Source organism: Procambarus clarkii, chromosome 43, assembly GCF_040958095.1.
Source record: "Procambarus clarkii isolate CNS0578487 chromosome 43, FALCON_Pclarkii_2.0, whole genome shotgun sequence".
Classification (NCBI taxonomy): Eukaryota; Metazoa; Arthropoda; class Malacostraca; order Decapoda; family Cambaridae; genus Procambarus; species Procambarus clarkii.
In genome coordinates this window covers 32233588-32255159 of record NC_091192.1, presented here as the reverse complement: position 1 = coordinate 32255159, position 21572 = coordinate 32233588, and the positions used below count along the sequence as shown (strand labels likewise).

Sequence of the window (21572 nt, the reverse complement as noted above, 5' to 3'; positions counted from 1 at the left end):
CCCTCGTTCTGTTAATATTACGTGTGAACATTTCATCTATTTCTACTTTGTCAATGTCCTTGAGTATTTTATACGTTCCTATCATATCCGCCCCCCCCCCTCCCTTCTCTTTTCTAGTGTCGTAAGGTTCAGTTCCTTCAGGCGCTCTTTATACCTCATCCCTCGTAACTCTGGGACAAGCCTCGTCGCAAACTTCTGAACCTTTTCCAGTTTCCCCCCCCCCCCCCACCTGTTTCTTCAGGTGGGGACTCCATGATGGCGCGGCATACTCTAAGACTGGTCTCACGTGTGGTGAGACCAGTCACCCGGTCTCACCCGGTGTGTGTGTGTGTACTCACCTATTTGTACTCACCTATTTGTGCTTGCGAGGGGGGGGGGAGGGTTGAGCTTTGGCTCTTTGGTCCCTCCTCTCAACCGTCAATCAACAGGTGTACAGGTTCCTGAGCCTACTGGGCTCTATCATATCTACACTTGAAGCTGTGTATGGAGTCAGCCTCCACCACATCACTTCCTAATGCATTCCATTTGTCAACCACTCTGACACTAAAAAAAGTTCTTTCTAATATCTCTGTGGCTCATTTGGGCACTAAATTTTCACCTGTGTCCCCTAGGGGAGCCGGTCGGCCGAGCGGACAGCACGCTGGACCTGTGATCCTGGGTTCGATCCCAGGCGCCGGCGAGAAACAATGGGCAGAGTTTCTTTCACCCTATGCCCCTGTTACCTAGCAGTAAAATAGGTACCTGGGTGTTAGTCAGCTGTCACGGGCTGCTTCCTGGGGGTGGAGGCCTGGTCGAGGACCGGGCCGCGAGGACACTAAAAGCCCCGAAATCATCTCAAGATAACCTCAAGATAGTGCGTGTGCCTCTTGTGTTAAATAGCCTGTCTTTATCTACCCTGTCAATTCCTTTGAGAATATCGAATGTGGTGATCATGCCCCACCCCCAACTCTTCTGTCTTCCAGCGACGTAAGGTTTAATTCCCGTAGTCTCTCCTCGTAGCCCATACCTCTCAGCTCGGGTACTAGTCTGGTGGCAAACCTTTGAACCTTTTCCAGTTTAGTGTGGGTGGGGGGGGGGGGGGGGAAGATGCTTCACTTTTTGAAAAGTTTTGACTCCTATGTGAGTGACCCTGAATCGCTGCCACAACCAGAACGTACTTATTAGTTATTAAAAATACATCGAACTGAATATAATAATACTGCATACAGCATCTCAAGAGACAAGCTTAGTGAGTGAAGTAATATAATTGTGAAAAAAACTGGATTACGGCACTTTATTGCACCGTGGGAGAGACTCAACGCCTTAAGCCATATTGATGCTCAATCCACAGAGCATTCTCTCTCAAATTATATACACTGGTGGTTCCCTCCCAAAGAAAATTCTCTACAGCGCTCCACCCCTGGAAACACAAACAGCAAATGTCTCTATTTTCCGCTTGTTATAACTTGTTATCAAGTTGTTACATCTTGGCTTAACGTGTTTGTGACGTGTTTCAACGTTGTTAAAACTTGCTATAATGGTTGTTATAACTGGTTAGGAGGTTTTTAAACTTGTTTGAACGTTGTACCAACGTCGTAGTTTCGGTGTGTGTTTGGAGGGACGGGTGCAGCTGGAAGTGCAGTTGTCCTGACAATGGGCGATGGCTTCTATTTTGAGTGGGGAGTCCGTATAAACAACTGGGCCTCTACCCTTCAGACCGAACTATTTGCCTTGCTTTTAGCACTGAAATGTGTACAAGTCTCCAAACTTAATACATGAATTGTAAGTGATTCCTTATCATCCTTAATTGCGCTCATCTCTTAAAGCCATAACTGTAACATGCTCGTGTCTGAAGTTAGATACCATCATTACTAATTCTGTTGTATATATGACAGGCATATGGATTACATCTCATGTTGGCCTCCGAATACATGATAGAGCTGATGAATGAATGATTTTTTGGCTGATAAGCTAGCCAAAAAATCAACAGTTTTATTGTTTATACAATAGGATTATTGTATATAATCGAATTGTATCTAATCAATAGATTAGATACAATAATAGTCTCCGTGGCGTAGAGGTAAGACGCTTGCCTGGCGTTCCGCGAGCGCTTTGTCCTGGGTTCATATCCTGGCCGGGGAGGATTTACCGGGCGCAAATCCTTAACTATAGCCTCTGTTTAACTCAACAGTAAAATGGGTACTTGGTTGTAACAACGATTCCTCATGGGGGTCGTATTCCGGGGAACATAGGATTAAGGACTTGCCCGAAACGCTACGCGTACTAGTGGCTGTACAAGAATGTAAGAACTCTTGTATATATCAATATAAAAATTAATAATAACCCAAGAAGGGGGCACACCAGAGATTCATACAGTTGTATCACTACCTTCTTTTCCTTAAATTCAAAGGTACGCTTGATTCTACCTGGGCCAAGGACAAACCTAGCTCATGAAGACTGACTAATTTAGGTAAATGGATTTTAGAGTTCAGCCCAAAGGCCATTATGTGCCTCTTTAACCCTTTCCACTAACGTCCACAGGATAGGCATCGGGTGCATAATAAATGGATTAAACCGTCCCCCCCCCCCTTTGTCAGGGACAGAAAGCCTAATAGACTTATCGAGGTCTTCATAAGCCAACTCCTGAACTTCCGCGGGATGCAACTCACAACAGTTGTCTAATTCTCACGTACCTATGTACTGCTAGGTAAACAAAGAGGAAAGGTGCGCAAACGCTTCGTCTGTCTTGCTGTGGGAATCACCCGGAGACTTGCGTTTGTACTGACTACTGAGCTATAGGATCCTTAACACCATGCTGGGTTGTATAGCCCAGTGGCACTATGGTATCAGCTACAACACATCCTGCTTAAAAAACATGCTAGAGGAAAGAACGTCTGTATACTGGCATAAAACAGGATGCTTTGAGAGATGTTACAATTTTTTATCTTGTTATCGTATACGACTGTGTCTGTCATCCCTCCCTATCATCCCTCCATTTCCCGCCCCCTCTTCAAGTTCAACAAGCCTCATTGTAGAAGATTTGTTTTTATTATTATCACGCTTAAGTATACACAGCAATATGGTGCTACCCCCTATTCTATATGAAAGTTTAAACAGTGTAGATAAAAAAACTAGCTTTAAGTTCACCTAATATCACCATCTCACAGGATGGTTAGTCATACATGGAATCAGGAGAGAACATCAAATGTAAGGCTGATCTATTAGCCTCCACTGGCAATATCTGGGTACAGCACAAGAATATCTTTCAATATCCCTGAGTGTATGAAGTAGTTACAGAGCTCAAAGTACCTCATACCATTTGGTCTGAAGTCACTGATAACAAGGCAATCACAGGTATAGTGTTGGAGAGCATGTCCCAGCTCTTGTTCACATAGTTTATAATTGGAATGTTCACCATTGGGAGATTCATTACCTGCAGCTACCTGCCATAGATATCAATATCCAAGTCTTAATCTGGCAATTCTAATGCCACACTGTCTAGTGGATATTTGATGCTGCCCGTACATATAATTTTCGGTTCTAAATGTATGGGATGGGCTGTAACCAGCTACTCAGACGAAGGACTTCCGGTTGATGTAGTTTACATGGATTTTGCTCAAGCCTTTGATAAGGTACCTCATGAAAGACTGGCAAGGAAGTTATAGGCACATGGAATAAATGGTAGAATACTTGAATGGATTAAATGATTAAATGATTAAAACAAAGAAAACAACGGGTTGTTATAAGTGGGAATGAATATGACTGGAGAAATGTGGTAAGTGGGGTCCACAGGGGTCCACAGGGGTCCATCTTGGGGCCGACCCATTTTGTCGCATACATCAATGACGTAGATGAGAATATTACAAGCCACATAATCAAATTCCCCGACACAGGCCTTGATATGATTGAATCAAGTTAATCATACATAATCAGTGCAGTGCTTTTTTCGGGGGTCTGAAGCCATATTGGCAAGAGCTAAGTATATTGTGTTTAGCCGGATAAGGAAGTATAGCTACTTATAGATTAGCTTTTCAAATATTTTAGACAAGGTTGCCCATAATTTGATCGAATTTATTTTCATAGTATTTTATTTTACCTCTCCTATTTATTTTGGACCATACTGATGAGTATCTCCTTTAAATTTCTTTGGTGATGACCCCTAACCTTAAGTTCAGTATTTACCATACCATTTATAATAAGTGGATAACATGTAAGAAAGGGAAGGTCGTATCACCATTAAATAGAAATGGCTTCAAATGTTGTGTGGTATGTGGAAGATCATTGATATAACAGGTAGGAGCAACAGTAAAAAGAGCTAACGAAACCCTTGGAATAATCAGGCATACTTTTGACTTTAAGGGAATAAAAAGGTAGTGATTCAGTTATTTAAATCTCTGATGCGTCCCCACTTGGATTGCTGCGCTTTTATGCTTTCAATGTAACAAGTCCCCGAGGCGCAGTGGTAACACACTTGCCCCGCGCTTCCCGAGCGATTTGGCCTGAGTTCCTATCCTGGCGGGGAAGATTGACTAGGCATTAATCCTTAACTGTAGCCTCTGTTCACCCAGCAGTGAATGGGAACCTGGTTGTTAAACAGTTTAGCGTGTTGTATTCCGGGGAAAATTAAGATTAAGGACCTGTCCAAAACGCTATGCGTGCAAGAATGCTTTACAAGAATGTAAGAATTCTTGCATCAATAAATAAATAAATAAATAATAATTGTATCCAAGCATGGAGACTTTATCTTCAGAAGAACATAGCTGCTCTGAAGAAAGTATAACACCGGGCAACAAAACTAATTCCAGAGCTAAGTCAACTCTCGTATCAGGAACGGTTGAGGGCCACAGGACTAACAACACTCCAAGCCAGGCATGACAGGGCGGATCTCACTGAATCTTTTAAAATAAAACTCAATTAAACTTTTAAAATACCGAACAATTTGGAGGGTGTTTATCCTCCAAACTGCGTGGGTAGCTATGTCCCACATGCAAGGTCTTGTGAGGAACTCAACATGTTTCAGAAGGTCTTGACATTCGAAGAATAAGAAGTTCCGGAGGTAAAGGGTGTGGAACCAGACCAAGCCAAGTTAGGTTATCACACTGGAGAGCTTTGAGATAACCAGAAAAGTTAAAAAGTACCTGTGGGACCAGATAAGAAATTCAGTATGGATGCTATGAAATGCCTGATTTACCTGAGGGCCACTAACCCTAGTGGCCTCGACGAGGACAGGAAGCCGGCTGCTTGTCGAATCTCCCCCATTTGTCTTGATGATCTTTTCCAGGCATATTAAAACTCAACACAGTTTTGACAGTTACGGCTTCGGCGGGTATGGGGTTCCACAGGTTAATAACAGTGGATGAAAAATCATCTCCTGTTCTCAATCTTACATTATGGCTTGTTGAGCTTGAAACCGTTGTTCCTTGTTTGTGTTACATCTGACCATTTGAAGAAAATATCCGTATCAACATCCTCTAACTTGTTCAGTATTTTAAACGCTTCAATGAGATCTGCCCTGTCATGCCTGGTTTGCAGTGTTGTTAGGCCTGTGGCCCTCAACCGTTCCTGATACGAGGGTTGACTTAATTAGCTCTGGAATTAGTTATGTTGCCCGGTTTTATACTTTCTCCAGAGCAGCTATGTTCTTCTACAAATGTAGTTTCCATGCTTGGATACAATAATCCAAATGAGGGCACACCAGAGATTTGTACAATTGAACCATTACCTTCTTTTCCTTATAGTCAAAAGTATGCTTGATTATCCCAAGAGTTTGATTAGCTTTTTTGACTGCTGCCGCCACCTGTTGTGCAACTTTTAATGAGTGGTGGATTTTGACTCCAAAGTCGTTTTCTTCATCAGTCTGCTTTAATGTAATGCTATTAATTTGGTAGTTGTGGCACGAGTCGTTGTGCCACATGCATGGTCTTGCATTTATCGATATTAAAAAACATTTGTCAGTTATCTGACCATTTGTGGAGTTCTATTTGTAGATCTATTTGTAAGGCTTCAATATCATTATCATTTCCCACTTTACCATAAGTCTTTGTGTCATCTGCAAATTTGATGATGCGGTTTGTAATATTCTCATCTATGTCCTTGATGTATATGACAAAAAAAGGAAGGCCCCAAAATGGACCCTTGTGGTACCCCACTTATCACATTTCTCCATTCCGATTCGTTTCCATTTAGGCAGACCCTTCGTTTTCTTTCCTTCAACCATTATTTTATCCATTCTAATATTTTACCATTTATTCCATGGGCCTGTAATTTCCTTCCCAGTCTTACATATGGTATCTTATCAAAAGCTTTAGCAAAATCCATGTATACTACATCCATCGGAAGGCTTTTGTCTGAGTAGCTGGTGACCGCTTCCAAAAATGTGAGCAAGTTTGTAAGGCAGGATCTGTTGTTAACAAATCCATGTTGTGTCGATTGTACAATTTTGTTCACTGAAAGATGGTGAATAATTCCCTCCCTGAGGATTCTCTCCATGAGCTTGCAGATGTGTGATGTCAAGCTGATCGGGGCTTTTGAGTCTTAGTTTGTCAATGTTCTTTCTAATTATTTCGCATGTTGTGGGTATATCCCTAAATTCATTCTCTATTCATTCTAAATTCTGCTATTCTGATAGCAGATTTTTACTGGGTGATGGTGGACTTGAGGGGGTTTGCAGTGGTTAAACCCCATGCACAGATACCATAATTAAGATAGGGATAGATTAGTGCATAATATAGAGAGATGAGAGCAGAGTTGGGTACATAATATCTGAATTTGGAGAGAATACCAACCGTTTTAGAGACTTTCTTAGTTATGTGTTGTATGTGGGTGCTGAAGTTGAGTCTCTTGTCTAGGAATAGGCCAAGAAACTTTCCATCATTTTTATTACTAATGTTTACATTGTCTATCTGAAGCAGAATTGCATTTGTAGATTTGCTTCCAAATAAGATGTAGTAGGTCTTTTTATGTTAAGTGTTAGTTTGTTGGTTGACATCCATAAGTGGACATTATTTAGTGTATGTGGGTTGGGGTTTGAGTAGATGAGGGTAGTATCATCAGCAAACAATATAGGTTTAAGAATGTTAGAGATATTAGGCAGATCATTGATGTATATAAGAAATTGGAGAGGTCCCAAGATGCTGCCTGTGGCACTCCAACGGTTATTGGTAGAGAGGGAGAGCCATATCATTGATGGCTACACATTGGTGTCTATCACTAAGATAGGATTGGATATAGTCCAGTGCATGGCCTCGGATTCCATAATGATGGAGTTTACGTAAGAGGTATTTGTGATTAACAGTATCAAAGGCCCTTCTCAGGTCATCTTTGACCTTTATGTGGGTTTCTATATTCGTAGTATCAGTCTCTGCGTGGCGTAGTGGTTAAGACACTCGCCTGGCATTACACGAGTGTTTTGCGAGTGCTTTGTCCTGGGTTTGTATCCTGGCCGGGGAGGATTTAATGGGCGCAAATCCTAACTGTAGCCTCTAATTAACTCAACAGTAAAATGGGCACTTGGTTGTAAAAAAAAAAGATTCTTCGCGGGGCCCCTATTCTAGGAACATAGGATTAAGGATTTGCCCGAAACGCTACGCGTACTAGTGGTTGTACAAGAATGTAAGAACTCTTGTATATATAAATACAAAAATAGTACTAGGTGGTGGTCGCACGAGGGGTTAGCTTCCCCCCCCCCCACATGAATTTTATCAATCATACCCTCTTCTGTTGTTAGCACAAGATCTAGTATGTTGTTACCACGTGTGGGCTCTACCACATGCTCTATGAGAAAGGCATCCTGCACAAAGTCGAGAAATGTTTATCTTCTGCTTGTGATGTTGTTGATCCAATCTGTGGTCTCGTGGTTTAAAGTCCCCTGTTATTGGGGTTTGGGTTTCAGATGCTGCATTAATCACATTATGCAGATCAGCAATTTCCTCTTTTGATGCTGTGTCAGCTCAGGTAGCATACTCCCACAGTCTTCTTCTTCTTCTTGAGAATAGGTGCAGTTTACATGAAGGGGTAATTAACCCTCCCGATGACTGCACCAGGACAGATGTAAGGAGACGCGTTGATGGTGAGGAGGAGAAGAAAGTCAAAAGCGGTAGATGTGATGGGCCGTAGAGAGAGGAGTGGCGACGAAAACAGAGGCGAACGTTAGAGGGAAACTCCCCGCACCGGGGGGTGGGGAGTCGTGGTCACGGCGGCAGCTGATCCAGGCACGGCATAGCCGTGTGCGCAAGATGGGAACTAATACTTCTCTGGAAACTTGCGTATCGGAAAGCGCAAGCAGTACGCTTCCCAAATCACCCCACAGGTCGGCGGGCAGCCGGCCATCAGGCAGTACCCTCGGCTGAGACATCCTATCCGGCACCCTATAAACAAACACCTTCTCAGACGATACCCAGATAGTGGACGAGCACCATGGGATCGGAAGCACCCGGGCGTCCCGATAAGGGCCCAACTCCGGACCCTCACAGGGCACGACCCCAGCAGACGGGACTAGGCAACCCCCAGACCGGGGCAATGAAGGAGGGGGGAACAGCAGGGGATGCAGGCGCGGCAGCGACTCCACCACAGGGCACAGGAGCCGAGGCCTCCCGGCGCACATCTTTCCACAACATCACGACGAGGTCCCGATCATCAGGGACAACCCCCCCACTGCGGGGATCCAACAGCAGGTGACACAGGAAGGGGGACACAGGTAGCAACTTCGGATCCCCGCACAGCACCATCATCCTCGGCGGGGGACGCCAGCCGAGCACCATACTCCCCCACCTCCTCCCAAGGCACACCACGAAGGGGAGACACACTCCGAGCCCGCCGCGAACGCTTCGAGACAGGCCGCACCACACCACGCCCAGCAGGCCCCTCCGCAGGCACGGCCACCATCTTTACATCCACACAGGCCACACCCGCACCGTCCGAAGAGTCCACAGAGACCACATCACCCACACTGTCTACATCATCCACGGAAACAGCCTCAGAACACCGACGTGCACGCTTCTGCAAAGGAATGGAAAGAGCAGAACTACAGTCGTCAACACACACAGGCACGGCAGGCACCTCACCTTGCCGAAGCACCCCCTCCAAAACAGCAGAACCCGCGTCCCCGGGAGCCGTTACCACATCCACAGGCGGGGGTGGGACATGAACCTCCACCGGGACACCCTGCACTACACGCAGCGCAGGCAACGCCCCGTCACCCTCACACACCGGCTCAACAACCCCAGGGGCCACAGCAGTCACCTGACGTGTCGCACGGGGCCTCGTAGCCTGGTGGATAGCGCGCAGGATTCGTAATTCTGTGGCGCGGGTTCGATTCCCGCACGAGGCAGAAACAAATGGGCAAAGTTTCTTTCACCCTGAATGCCCCTGTTACCTAGCAGTAAATAGGTACCTGGGAGTTAGTCAGCTGCTTCCTGGGGTGGGTGTGTGTGTGTGGTGTGGGAAAAAAAAAATAGTAAACAGTTGATTGACAGTTGAGAGGCGGGCCGAAAGAGCAAAGCTCAACCCCCGTAAAAACACAACTAGTAAACGCACAACTAGTAAACACACGGGCCAGAGAACTCGCCTCAACAGGCGGAGCAGCAGACAGGCAATCAGGCGCCACAGGCACAGCACCCACACCGACCGAACGCAACAGGGGCGGAAAATCCTCCGCACGAAGAACATGCACCCGACCAGTTGCTCCCACGTCGCACGCCGCAGCCAGATGACCCTCGTGACCACACCGATAACAGGTGCGCGGTTGACCCCGGTACTGGCAGCGGAGCGTGTAACCCAACACGGACATCGACGACGGTACACTACACTTCAGCGACATCGTCAGGATGCGGGAGCCGTCAAGCATACCAACACAGTGCCCGGCAACGACCTTATTCCATCGAACACTTAACACAGCCCCAAACCGTTCGAAACAGGAGGTTAAAAAGTCGTCCTGAAATTCGAAGGGAGCACCATGCACCGTCACAGACGTCAAGGTGACACTGAGATTCACTACCTTAACGGAGCCAGCAGTATCAGGGAGAGGGTAAACACGCCCCTCACACCGCTCGAGAAACGCCTGAAAGGCAGCCTGGAGGCGGAACTTGACTACAGCACGGTGGCCCTGAAGCAGCTGGATGCCCACCAGGTCCGACAGCTCCCCATGCAGCACGTCCACCAGGGCGACACCAACCAATGGATGGTCCACCGGCACCGTAAACGCCAGACCAGCCGACAGCGTCCTCGTCATTGGAGGGCGAGACGTCCCCATGGCTAAGCAAACGTCACCCTGTCAGTGGCAAACCACCACCAGCAGGGCAAACAAGCGATCACCCAACGTAAACACTAGCCAGAAGCGGAGAGACCTCAGGAACGTCCGACCTGGCCGGCGGTCACCACGCAACTCACTCCCACAGTCATTTTGCTACCATCTTGAGTTATATAGTTAGTTAGATTCCTCACCAAATGGTGAAGAAGATTTGTGCATGCTACTTACTATTGCTGATTGCTGTTATTAATGTTAAAACTACTTTTGTACTGTTGCTAGAACTACAGACTCCATAATGTAATGGTCTATGCCCATCATCATCATTACGTATCACCTTGATATTATATCATTTGTACAAACTACATTAACGTGATATATCAATGAGACAATCAGTAGAAGCCATCATGAGTATTCGAACATGCACACTGGGTACTCATAAGCATACATCCTAAACAATTTTGCTATAACATGCTCAAGAGCAATGCAACCTGGGATTCAACTGAATCATAGGGAACCTGAGGCTTCCACTAAAGCCCAAGTGGTTTACGGCATATTCCAGTTCAACACAGTGCAATAAAAAACATCCCAGAACTGAACTATAATACCAGAAATGGTTTAGGGCCACAGGACTTACAACAATGCAAACCATACACTTTGTCAATGTAATTTGACAAAGTGCAACAGCTTCTAGCTCAACCATCCTCAGAGCAGGACCGACAACAGATGCTTATCACCTATACAGTAATAAATCAATCTAATGAACTGCATGCCCATTGAAGTTATAAATGCCAAGATATTACAGTGGATAAGTTTCCATCAAGGTCACCAGAGTTAGTGGCCTCAGGTAAATTGATCTGGTACATAGATCTTGTCAGCAATCAAATACTGAGGAGTCCATGCAGAAAAAATGAGTAAGACACCCTTCCATCAGCCTGCCTTGGTTGAGATGACATTTGCTAACTACTCAACCCAGCACATACACAACACATTATATAGTATATCGCTCATAATAATTTGCATTCATTAAATGCCATGTTTGAAATGCTAAAAGTGGTAGGCACAGGGAGCCAGTGATTTATACTGTATTGGATTGTGCACAGTATTTAAAGTTAAATGAATAAGCACCTATAGACCAAGCTTCTAAGTGTGCATGTGAATTTTAGATTTATGCAGGTTGAAAATGGATTAACACAGATTAGTGGGGATTATGTGAACTACAGTAATACTTGGGTCTACCATGTTCTCTGCAGTAAAGCGAGCACCCAAACATAACACTGTCTTGTGTTTTATGACCGTTTTGTGAGTAACATGCAATTTAAACTTCACTGGGTTCCTGGAAAGCAGAAGCATAAAAAATTTAAAAGTAATTGTGTTTCAATTAGTGTGAGGGAGGGCAGAAAGAGTTGATTTTGGAAGGTCTCTTGAACCTAACCTAATTTTCCTAGATACCTTTGCTCAATTTGTGGTTTCTGATTTGCACAGTTTTAGCAGGAGCTTCATACCTGCATATTTACCTGATTTACCTGAGGGGCCCCTAACCCCTAGCGGCCTCGATGAGGACAGGAAGCCGGCGGCTTGCCACATGGGCTTGTCCCCCCATTTACCTTGATGATTTTTTCCAGGTAGATTTTAAAACTCACCACAGTTTTGGCAGTTACGGCTTTGGCGGGTAGGAGGTTCCATAGGTTTATAACCTTGTGGGAGAAAAATATCTCCTGTTCTCAGTCCTACATTGTGGCTTGTTGTATATATACCGAAGCATTGTTCTATCCAGTCTTTCCAATTGGATGTGGCTTCATGTAATATTTTCTGAAACAGCAATTTTTGGAAATAAAAGATTTTGTTACTGTAGTATTTATTGTATGTCACAATGGTCATTGGGTTTACACTAGTTCATCTAATGTTTACAAAATCCTACACCTGGACATTCACACTCATTTTCTCTAACAGGGTACAAAGAAAACCAAGGATAAGGAAAATGGGAAGTAAACTCACTATGTGCACAATACAGTACTGTACATGAACCAGTGCTGAATATTTGTAATTAGTTTTGTGCATCAGTTAATAGGTTTAGGTCAAATATCACTTTAGTAACATCACAATACATCAGTATTGATGTATTGTGATGTATGATGGTATAGATGCATCATAGTTTAATTATAGTATTACATTGGTGTTGGTGAATTTTGTGAGATACTATGCATGGCATTGTAGCATCATAGAGCGAGTTACCCCCCTGTCAATCTATCTAACCCAAATGAAAACAATGGCTAATCATAATATCACAATTTTTTTTTTTTTTTTTGCAAATGACAGTGAATAAATCCTTTATCCAAAACACCTATGAAAAGAATAACAGATATGAAAAACTCAACAAATCATGTACAGTACCATGCTGCTGTGAGCGGCAGGTACAACATTCACCCATCAGCTGCTCAAAATCTTTTGATATGACAAAGAAGATAAATAAATGTAAAACATTTACGTCATCTCATCATAAAACCAAGTTAATGGGCATGAAGGATTTTTTTTCTGTTTTATATTACACTAAGAACATAAATAGCACAATATAAAATTTTACAGAAGTCTCTCATTTACTCTGTTTTGGGTTGAAACAATTGCATGTTTTCACTTGATGTTTATTTTTATAACTAATTTACACACAAACTCAGGTATTGATAAAGAATATAGTATATATATTTATATATTTTAACAATATGTTAGGAGTAAACTTTATATTATACAGCATCTTTGACTGCCCTCTCCTCCTCCTTCGTGTGTGGCATTACACACGATGCTACCTGGAGTTTCCCTTATTATCATTCTAATACTATTGATTGATGTTATTTTGTAACATTTGAATATTGACTGGAAGATTTGAAACCTGTTTTGTGTGGCTTGCAATTTGTATACATTTAGGTTGGTTAATAGTCTTTCTCTTACGTGCGGTGTGGAAGATACCGTGCCCCAGCCTGGGTCTATGAAACACATCACATGTGGCAACAAATGAAACGTTACATTTAGTCGTGAACATAATAAACATCAAATAAAAGCATTTTTTTTTTTTACAACTGTAATTTAATTACAAACTTGGGTATTGATAAAGAATAAGGTACCATATAATTTTTTTTTATATATTTTGGTAATGAACATAAGAAAGGTCAAATAAGAGCATACTAATTATATAAAAATGGTGACTGTTTCCTACTGTGTACCCCATATATCTCAGTCTTGTGCATGACATACGTTACAGTGTCATACCAATTAGTATTTTTTACAAAATATACAATTACAACTTAGCATCAGTATAAGTTGCAGTTCAACCAGTGTCATCTAGTTTGTTAAAATTTAAACATTAAATAAGGATAGAGATACAAAAGTGATTTGGGAAAAGTGCATAGTGAGAATTTTATCAGGCTATTCAGTATAATAAAAGAAAATTACACAAGTATTTTTATAGAAATATAAAAAACGAACAGGTCATGCAAATCAGATTCAAAGTTATGACATGTGAATACAGTGTCCCCCAACTTACGCCTGGAATGCTTTACTGATTTTGTCATAAGTTGATTGCTTGGAAGTCTGAACACAAATTTCCATAGGTGCAATGCTATAACTGCTATAACATTTCCATAGGTGCAATGCTATAACTGCTATAACATTTCCATAGGTGCAATGCTATAACTGCTATAACATTTCCATAGGTGCAATGCTATAACTGCTATAACATTTCCATAGGTGCAATGCTATAACTGGAGGATGAGTTCCAAATATTAAAAAAAAATATTTATATATACTGTAGTTGAATAAACACTGGTTTTATTTATTATGAAATAATAACACTATGTTTTGGTTATTGTTACTGAATTTGTTAATGCCCCAAGCTCTTCATGTGTCGTAAAATTTTAGTCTTGTCTTTGACTCTGGTGTTGGTTGTTGGATAGTTTTTGCTGCACACACGTGCACACTCCATAAGACATTCATATTATGTCCACTTTAATTTTCTGTGTTAAGTTTTTTATTTTTTTTTTTACCGTGATGTACCCGATCAGTACTTTTTATTTAAAAAATAATAATAATAATCCTGGATCCCACACTGCTCTTGAGTTTGAGCACAAAACAGCAGATGAGAAAGTATTAGAAACCCTCATAAGTAAGAGTTGTAAGTAGGAATGTCGTAAGTTGGGGACTTCTGTATAGCAAACTTTCAAATCAGTAGCATTAACCCTCCAAGCCTCATACTGCTCATTATCACAAGATATAATCTTATTAATTATATACTACAAACTGTCACCATAATAATATACGTACCAACACTTTTAAACATTAAGTTGCGAGAATGGATGAAACAAGATGATAACCAAACTACCTAAGGCATGACTATTGCAATTAATGCGAGAAATTAAGGAACTGGATTTCAAATTATGTTAAAGGTACATTTATGTTATTTCAAAGTACGAGTGAGCTGGTTTAAGACGTAAGAGATGGAGCACATTATACTTTCTATAAGAGTTATCTTAAGTTGTATTGCTGGAATCTGTGAGGTTATTATGTGAAGTTCAATCATCTTGGCACTTTTTCACTCACATTGGCAAATTGCTTTTGTTAATATTTTTAATTATTATCATCATCTATTAGTACATTTACATTAGAAATTAATTGTGAAAAATTCAGTTATTTGATGTTTTGCAGATTTGAACACAATACTTTATAAAATGTACTGGTTTTAATTTTATACTGTATATAGACTTACAAACAAATATTTTCCATGTTTCTGCTTTTATAAAACAGTGTATGCTTAGTTTTGAATGCATGCTCATTTACAGCCACATAAATTACAAAAAACATGTTTGACCTCTTACAAGATGCCTGTGTGGAAAATATTACTTAGATTAGTGACTTGTATTCTCTGTTAGCAAACACTTTTCCCACGATAATGCTGAATATCGTCAACACACAACTAGTTGAGGGATGACATCTTTATGCTTCATATTACTTTTTGAGACTTTTATTATATAACAGACCAGTACAGGTAGAACAATAAAAAAAGTTTTTAAAAAATTTTCCCATTAATTATATAATTCTATAATTACCTATATACAATTATATAATTATATATAAATATTAGCATCTGAAGGGGCAGTGAAAGAAGCCACCAAGACTAATCTCAGTTTTATTTAATGATGATAGTTCTATAGAAGAAATAGTGAAAAAATATAATAGGCTCTTATATTTCTTCTCTTACCCAACATAAAGCCAGAGATTAATTATATTTTACACATAATGAAACTTTATAAACAAATCTCTCTGACTCACAATGGACAAGAGTAGGAAATTTCCGACAGTGAGGAAGTGACGTTCTCTAGGACACGCACCCACAGGCGGATCTGGACAAGGAATGAGAAATTTTATCCACATGCACCTAGAAACAACAGCTTTGAACAACACCTGCAATGTGAGTAAAAATAGGTATTGCTTACCTGATGGAAAGCAACTTTAATAAGTTTTGCATACATCTTGGCTGACAACGGCATCTATATTACTACCGACTCTTCCTTATATTAACAAATACAGTTTGTTTCAAAACTATAAAAGGTGTTTGGTGACATATAGACTTCTTCAAAAAACATTTTGACAACATCTATGCTTCACATTATCAACAAATTTAGATTTTTGCCAAAAAATAAATCCTTATTCTTTGCAGAAAACCCTTGCCAAGCTTTCATAAAATATATAAATATATAATATATAGGGGGGGGGGGGGGGGGTAGGAGAAGACAATAATTGAGTGTATGCGGGGTGCCCCACAAGGCTCCTCCGGATGATACATATCCTCTTCTTTGAGGCCGAGGGTCCCTACAAACACAACCAGAGATGGTACCCCCCTATATAAATATATAAATGCTATATATATATTTATATATATATAATGTATATATATAATATATTAGTTTGTAGCTGATGCTTAAAACATTATATGCTCTTCATTCAAAATCTTACAGTTGGTGATAATTTAATCAGTTTTACAGTATATTTATTTTTAATATATGATTATTCTTCCATTATTAGGAACATACAATTTCAATTATTGTTTAATTTACTTTTATTCTTATTGAATATTTTAACATTGGTTAACATTTTATATATCCTGGAGTTTTATGAGATGTCACTTATTCCGGGTTCAAATCCCAGGCGAGACAGAAATGATTGGGCACATTTCCCTTCACCTAATGCCACTGTTCACCTAGCAGTGAGTAGGTACTCAGGAATTAGTCAGCTTCTTGTGGGGTTGCATGCTGGGCGGGCCTTGTTGGGGGGGGGGATACCTCGATAACAGCCAAATATGTATGAATACACTCTGGCTTCCTTTCCCACACCACAATGAATTATTAATTATTTAATGCCATTTTATAAATGGATTTTCAGGGAGGGAGGCTCCTCAGGCTCACCCTGATAGTCACAGGAAAGGCCAGAGTCTGGGAGGCATCAGAAAGATGTCTCTCATTACATTCATCACTGCATTTTATTAAGAGTACTATGTGTACCACGTTTGGGGAAATATGATTATTGTATATTAAATTGAATAACCCATTTTCCGTTGCATGAAGATATGATTTTAACGCAATGTTAATTGTCATATGACTGTACTGTATATATTAAGAATGCTTTCTATGTGATTTGGTTTCCAATCCAATGGGCAGTCTATTAATTTTTATTATAAGAGTATTATCTGAATATCTATGACTTTAGTGAAGGACAACTTGCATTACTTAGTTATAAATTAAAATTGTTACATTTTTATTTAGTAAATTCTTGTATAGTATTATAAATTTAATCTGTCATTTATGAAAGTAAAACTATATATAATTTCACTTATATATTAATAAAGTAGCAGTACAGTACAGCTATTGTATAAAATACTAAAACCATATACAACAACAAATGTATAATCTTTGAATAAATATCTTATATATATTCAAACCCTTGAAATTTGGCCTACTATACTGTATAACATACATTATACAATAGCCAGCCTCATTCACTAATTTTTGTTTAACTATTAAAACATTCTCTATTCAGTTGCTTTATTTCAGTCCTGTATGGCTCAAGATTAAATTGTATTGTTTTTAATTTTTGCAATGTAATTTAATTTACCATCGAACAGTCAAAGTAACATATAAAACATTCTGAATGACTTGCCTATCTCCCAAGCTTCAAAGGATGTTAATATTACCATAGTATATTTATACTTTTCATGTTTGTAAATAAAGCATAAGTCACTTACACTATCATAGTCTGTATATTTTACATTCCTGTATAAGCTGGCTCGCCCCTGATCATTTAGTCTAATTGACTAAGTCTTCATGGCATGTGGGCTAACTTGCATTGGCCTACCTAGTCGATCAAGACGCACCCATCCAGTGGACCCGAGTCAACCTCGTCTCTTGAGTAATCAGAAATGCATCTATTATCGGTGCTTCCTGAATGACAGTGCATATAACTTCTCTGGCAATGTTTTGAGCAAGTGAAAACTGATCTACATATAACTGCTTTTTAAAATAATGCTAAATTTGTGTGCTAATATTAAATAATCCTCTGACATCATTTTCTTTCCATTATATGTACTGTAGCTGGTGATAGAAAATATAATGAAGGCAAGGAACTATTAAATATGCAATGAACTTTGAACTACTTAAGGGTTTTAAAAAACATAAATTTAGTCCATTGTAGAGATGCTAGGGGTAATATGCTAGGTGTGACTTAGGCCGGCTAGATTCCAGAAACAAACTTTGGCAGCACTTTAGAAAACAATGCTCCTTTATGGTGAACTTGCACCACATGATTGCCCGAATCATGAACAGTATATGAGCATTTTAGTCGATTAACTAAGATGAATGCAAGGTGTAGTTCTGGAAATGGAGCCTTCTACACTGACAACTTTACCAGGGGACATTTAACAGTCTACCGACTATGATGCAGGGCACTAAAATTGGTCAGAAAAATAATCATTAATCCTGAGAAACCATAATGAATATTTTTGTCCAACAGTTAATACACTTGAACTATAAAAATGAATAAAGGATTTTTCGTTCACATATTAAAACTGAAATGGAAACACCACGAGCTGTACAGAGTAGTTAGAGGAGAGTATCTTTGCAATACTTTTGTTTCTTGGCCCCATAGAAAATATGAAAGTGAAGTTGGTATTATAAAGTGTGTGATAGGCCATTCAGAAGAGTTTTGATATACTGTATGTATACTGTATGTATATTCATAAGTGTAGCACCTTGCAAAGGGCAAAATAGTACCTGGGAATTGTCCTAGTCTATAAAGTTACTGACATTAATTAAATAAATGTATGAATATAATGTTTATACACTAGACAAAAAGACAATAATCTGTACAAAGAAGGATTTTTTCGGAACAAAGACCAGTGTCCAAGTAAAGAAGTGGTGTTGAACCGGTGAAGCAGCTCTGCGTAGGTGGTAACATCCTCACTGAGGGCAGGAAATTTGCACCAAAGGAAGCTCACTGCATTATTCAAAGGTTTCTGTGGTGCAATTTTAATTTGTATTTTAATTGGATTGTTCCACTGTTTTACTGAGATGTTTCACTGCCAAAACTTACTTTTCCCCTTAATATATGAATGACAATTACATCATGAATAGCAAAAATTATACATATTGAAACAAAGCAAGGAGTCAAATCAATACCTGTTGTAATCACTTTTAATTCCTGTAAAGTAAAAATATATGACATTAATCACCCCAATCATCAATGGTGTGAGAAACTATCCCAATATTGTTAAATAATTGTAATTGTATTTATTTTATTCGTATTAAGCAGCCCTTGGCAAACCTGGAGAAGACACAGACAACCCCACAGTTGCCATGCCAGCTTGGCCAAAGGCGTGGACACTAAGGAAACCCAAAGCTAACGTGAGTTACAACAATCATCTTTTTTTTCCTCTTTATTGGTATGATCATCTCCGTCTATCAGTCAGCATTCATCTAGAACGATGACTGAAGCACGAACACCAGTTTCTCCGACACCCATGACTTTCGAACGCGTAATTTGGCGACTGATATACTAAGAAACATAAATGTTACTTCATCGGATGTCAGAGATATTAGCCTTGGAGCCAAAGATCTTCAGAAGCTCATTCTCATAGTCTTCAATGTTCCGCTTCATTAGATCCATGCAAGGCCCAAGCAGACGCTCAAAGGCCTCCACATCTAGGACTGAAATGTAAAAAAATTATTTTTAATTTTCTTTTCATGCCAATATAAAATGATAATTTACAGTACCTGTACTACCTTTGCTAGCTTCACAGTTAATTAAGGAGAATTAGAATTGGTGAAATATACTGTAATTAGAAATGGTCAAGTCAATTTGGAATAATACTATGTATATAAATTAAGAGTAATATTGGAATGTAAAAACTCTTGTATATATAAATAAAATAAAAAAATTAAAACCTGTTGCATTTATTCTTGGCCAGTCCCAGTTCTCTCTCATTTTAGGACTCCTTGTAAAGATTCAGGTCTTGTTCAGTGACTTATACAGGTTCAACGAGTTTGTCTACTTCTTTATACTTTCAAATTAATTTTGTAGGCCCTCTCTTTGAACATGTCCCCCTTAATTTCATTTCTGCACATAAACTCTTCTTATGTACCTTAAGTGAATTGTTACTTTTTCAGATAGTTTTTCTTACTTGTTTGCCCTCTTGTTAATATGTAATGTTTAGCAGGAGAGGGATTTGGAGCAAAAATATTACACTCCATTGTTCTCCCAGTCTTTGAACATATTGCCACTTATGCATGGGCCTAAATTCTAGCTTCCCACTGCATCCCTCAAGCACCCTGCAGGATGCACAAGTACTACAAGGCACAATATGTCTGCCCATGCTTCCAGCCACCTTCCTTCTGGAAACAGAAGGAAGTTTTCTTGTCAACAAGAAAACTAGAGTTCAATGTCAGCCACAGATTAAACTGTATATCCATATTGCTAGCATCCAACCTCCCCATACTTCCTATAACCCCCTTCCATTTCCTGGTACTCAAATCTATTGCATACCTTCATCTCAACCCCTTATATTTCCAAATATCATGTATCATAATAATTGTCAATCATTTTATAATTTAAAGTCTCTACATATATGTTATACTTGCTCATGTAGTTTTTATGAAGTGCCCCATTAATCTTATACTGTATATTGTTTTCCTAATACAGTATTAGGAAAACAATATGACCTCGAAGACACCAACTTTGAGGTCAACCCCGGAACTCACAGTTCCTGCGACGGCGCTGGAACCAATCGTATTGGTGTATGCCTTTCCATTGGAGACTTTCAGCGCCATGGAGAGGGGGGGGACCTGCTGCATGGGTAACAGCTTCTCCCCCCGAATCAACCTACCCTGGCTTTGCGCCCTTGTGAGGCCACTCCAGACCAGGCCGATGCCAGTGCGCATATATATAGTGTATGTATATATATATATATATATATATATATATATATATATATATATATATATATATATATATATATATATATATATATATATATACATACTGATATATGCCTACTACTACTACTAATACAGTATTTTATTATTAGCTTAACATTATCAGTACAGTATTAACATTATTAGTCTGCTTGATATAATGTACACAGCCCGTGACAAAAATTAGTTCCCAGTTGGTCTTATTGTTGACCTCAGAAAGGCCTTTGATACTGTAAACCATAACTTCCTCTTAAACTTCATAACTATGGCACATCCGAGGCCTTGTTCTGAACTATATTAGATCCCGCAGTTAAACATAAATATTATGTTTAACAAGCCTTTGACAAGTCGCCGGATTTCTATCCTAGAGGCCACTAGGGTTAGTTAGTGGCTCTCAAGTAAATCAGGTAAATAAGATTATAGCTTAATGACAGACACCAATATGTGTCTATTAACGACATAACCTCCCCCAATCTACCATTAACTGTAGAACTACCATAGGGCAGCATCTTGGGACCTCTCCTATTTCTTGTATACATCAATGATTTGCCAAATGTCTTTAACATTCTTAAGTCTATACTATTTGCTGATGATACTACCTTCATTTACTCAAACCCCAACTCACACACACACACGCTAAATAATATTGTAAGTAACGGATTAAAATAAAATTCACTCATGGATGTCAACCAACAAACCCACACTAAACATAGAAAAGGCCTACATCATTTCATTTGGAAGTAAATTATAAAATCAAATTCACCTTCAAATAGACAATGTTAACATTAGTATTATAAATGATTGAAAGTTCCTGGGCTTATACACAGACAAGAGATTAAACT

The 21572-nt window shown here is 39.8% G+C and overlaps 1 protein-coding gene and 1 long non-coding RNA gene across 6 annotated transcripts in view; one reads left to right on the top strand and one right to left on the bottom strand.

Moving 5' to 3' along the window:
* The first annotated feature begins 12374 nt into the window (after nucleotides 1–12374).
* Nucleotides 12375–14400, top strand: LOC138350027 (uncharacterized). The gene is made up of 2 exons (XR_011221999.1): nucleotides 12375–13895; nucleotides 13964–14400. It is a non-coding gene; the product is annotated as an uncharacterized lncRNA (long non-coding RNA).
* A 2689-nt stretch (nucleotides 14401–17089) lies between these two features.
* Pka-R2 (cAMP-dependent protein kinase type II regulatory subunit) overlaps nucleotides 17090–21572 on the bottom strand; it is a 342071-nt gene continuing 337588 nt past the window's right edge. For all 5 annotated transcript variants that reach the window (XM_045738870.2, XM_045738869.2, XM_045738872.2 and 2 more), the window contains one exon: nucleotides 17090–19467. In XM_045738870.2, the coding sequence (XP_045594826.1) occupies nucleotides 19337–19467 (131 nt within the window). In that variant the 3' untranslated portion in view covers nucleotides 17090–19336. The remainder of the gene's footprint in view (nucleotides 19468–21572) is intronic.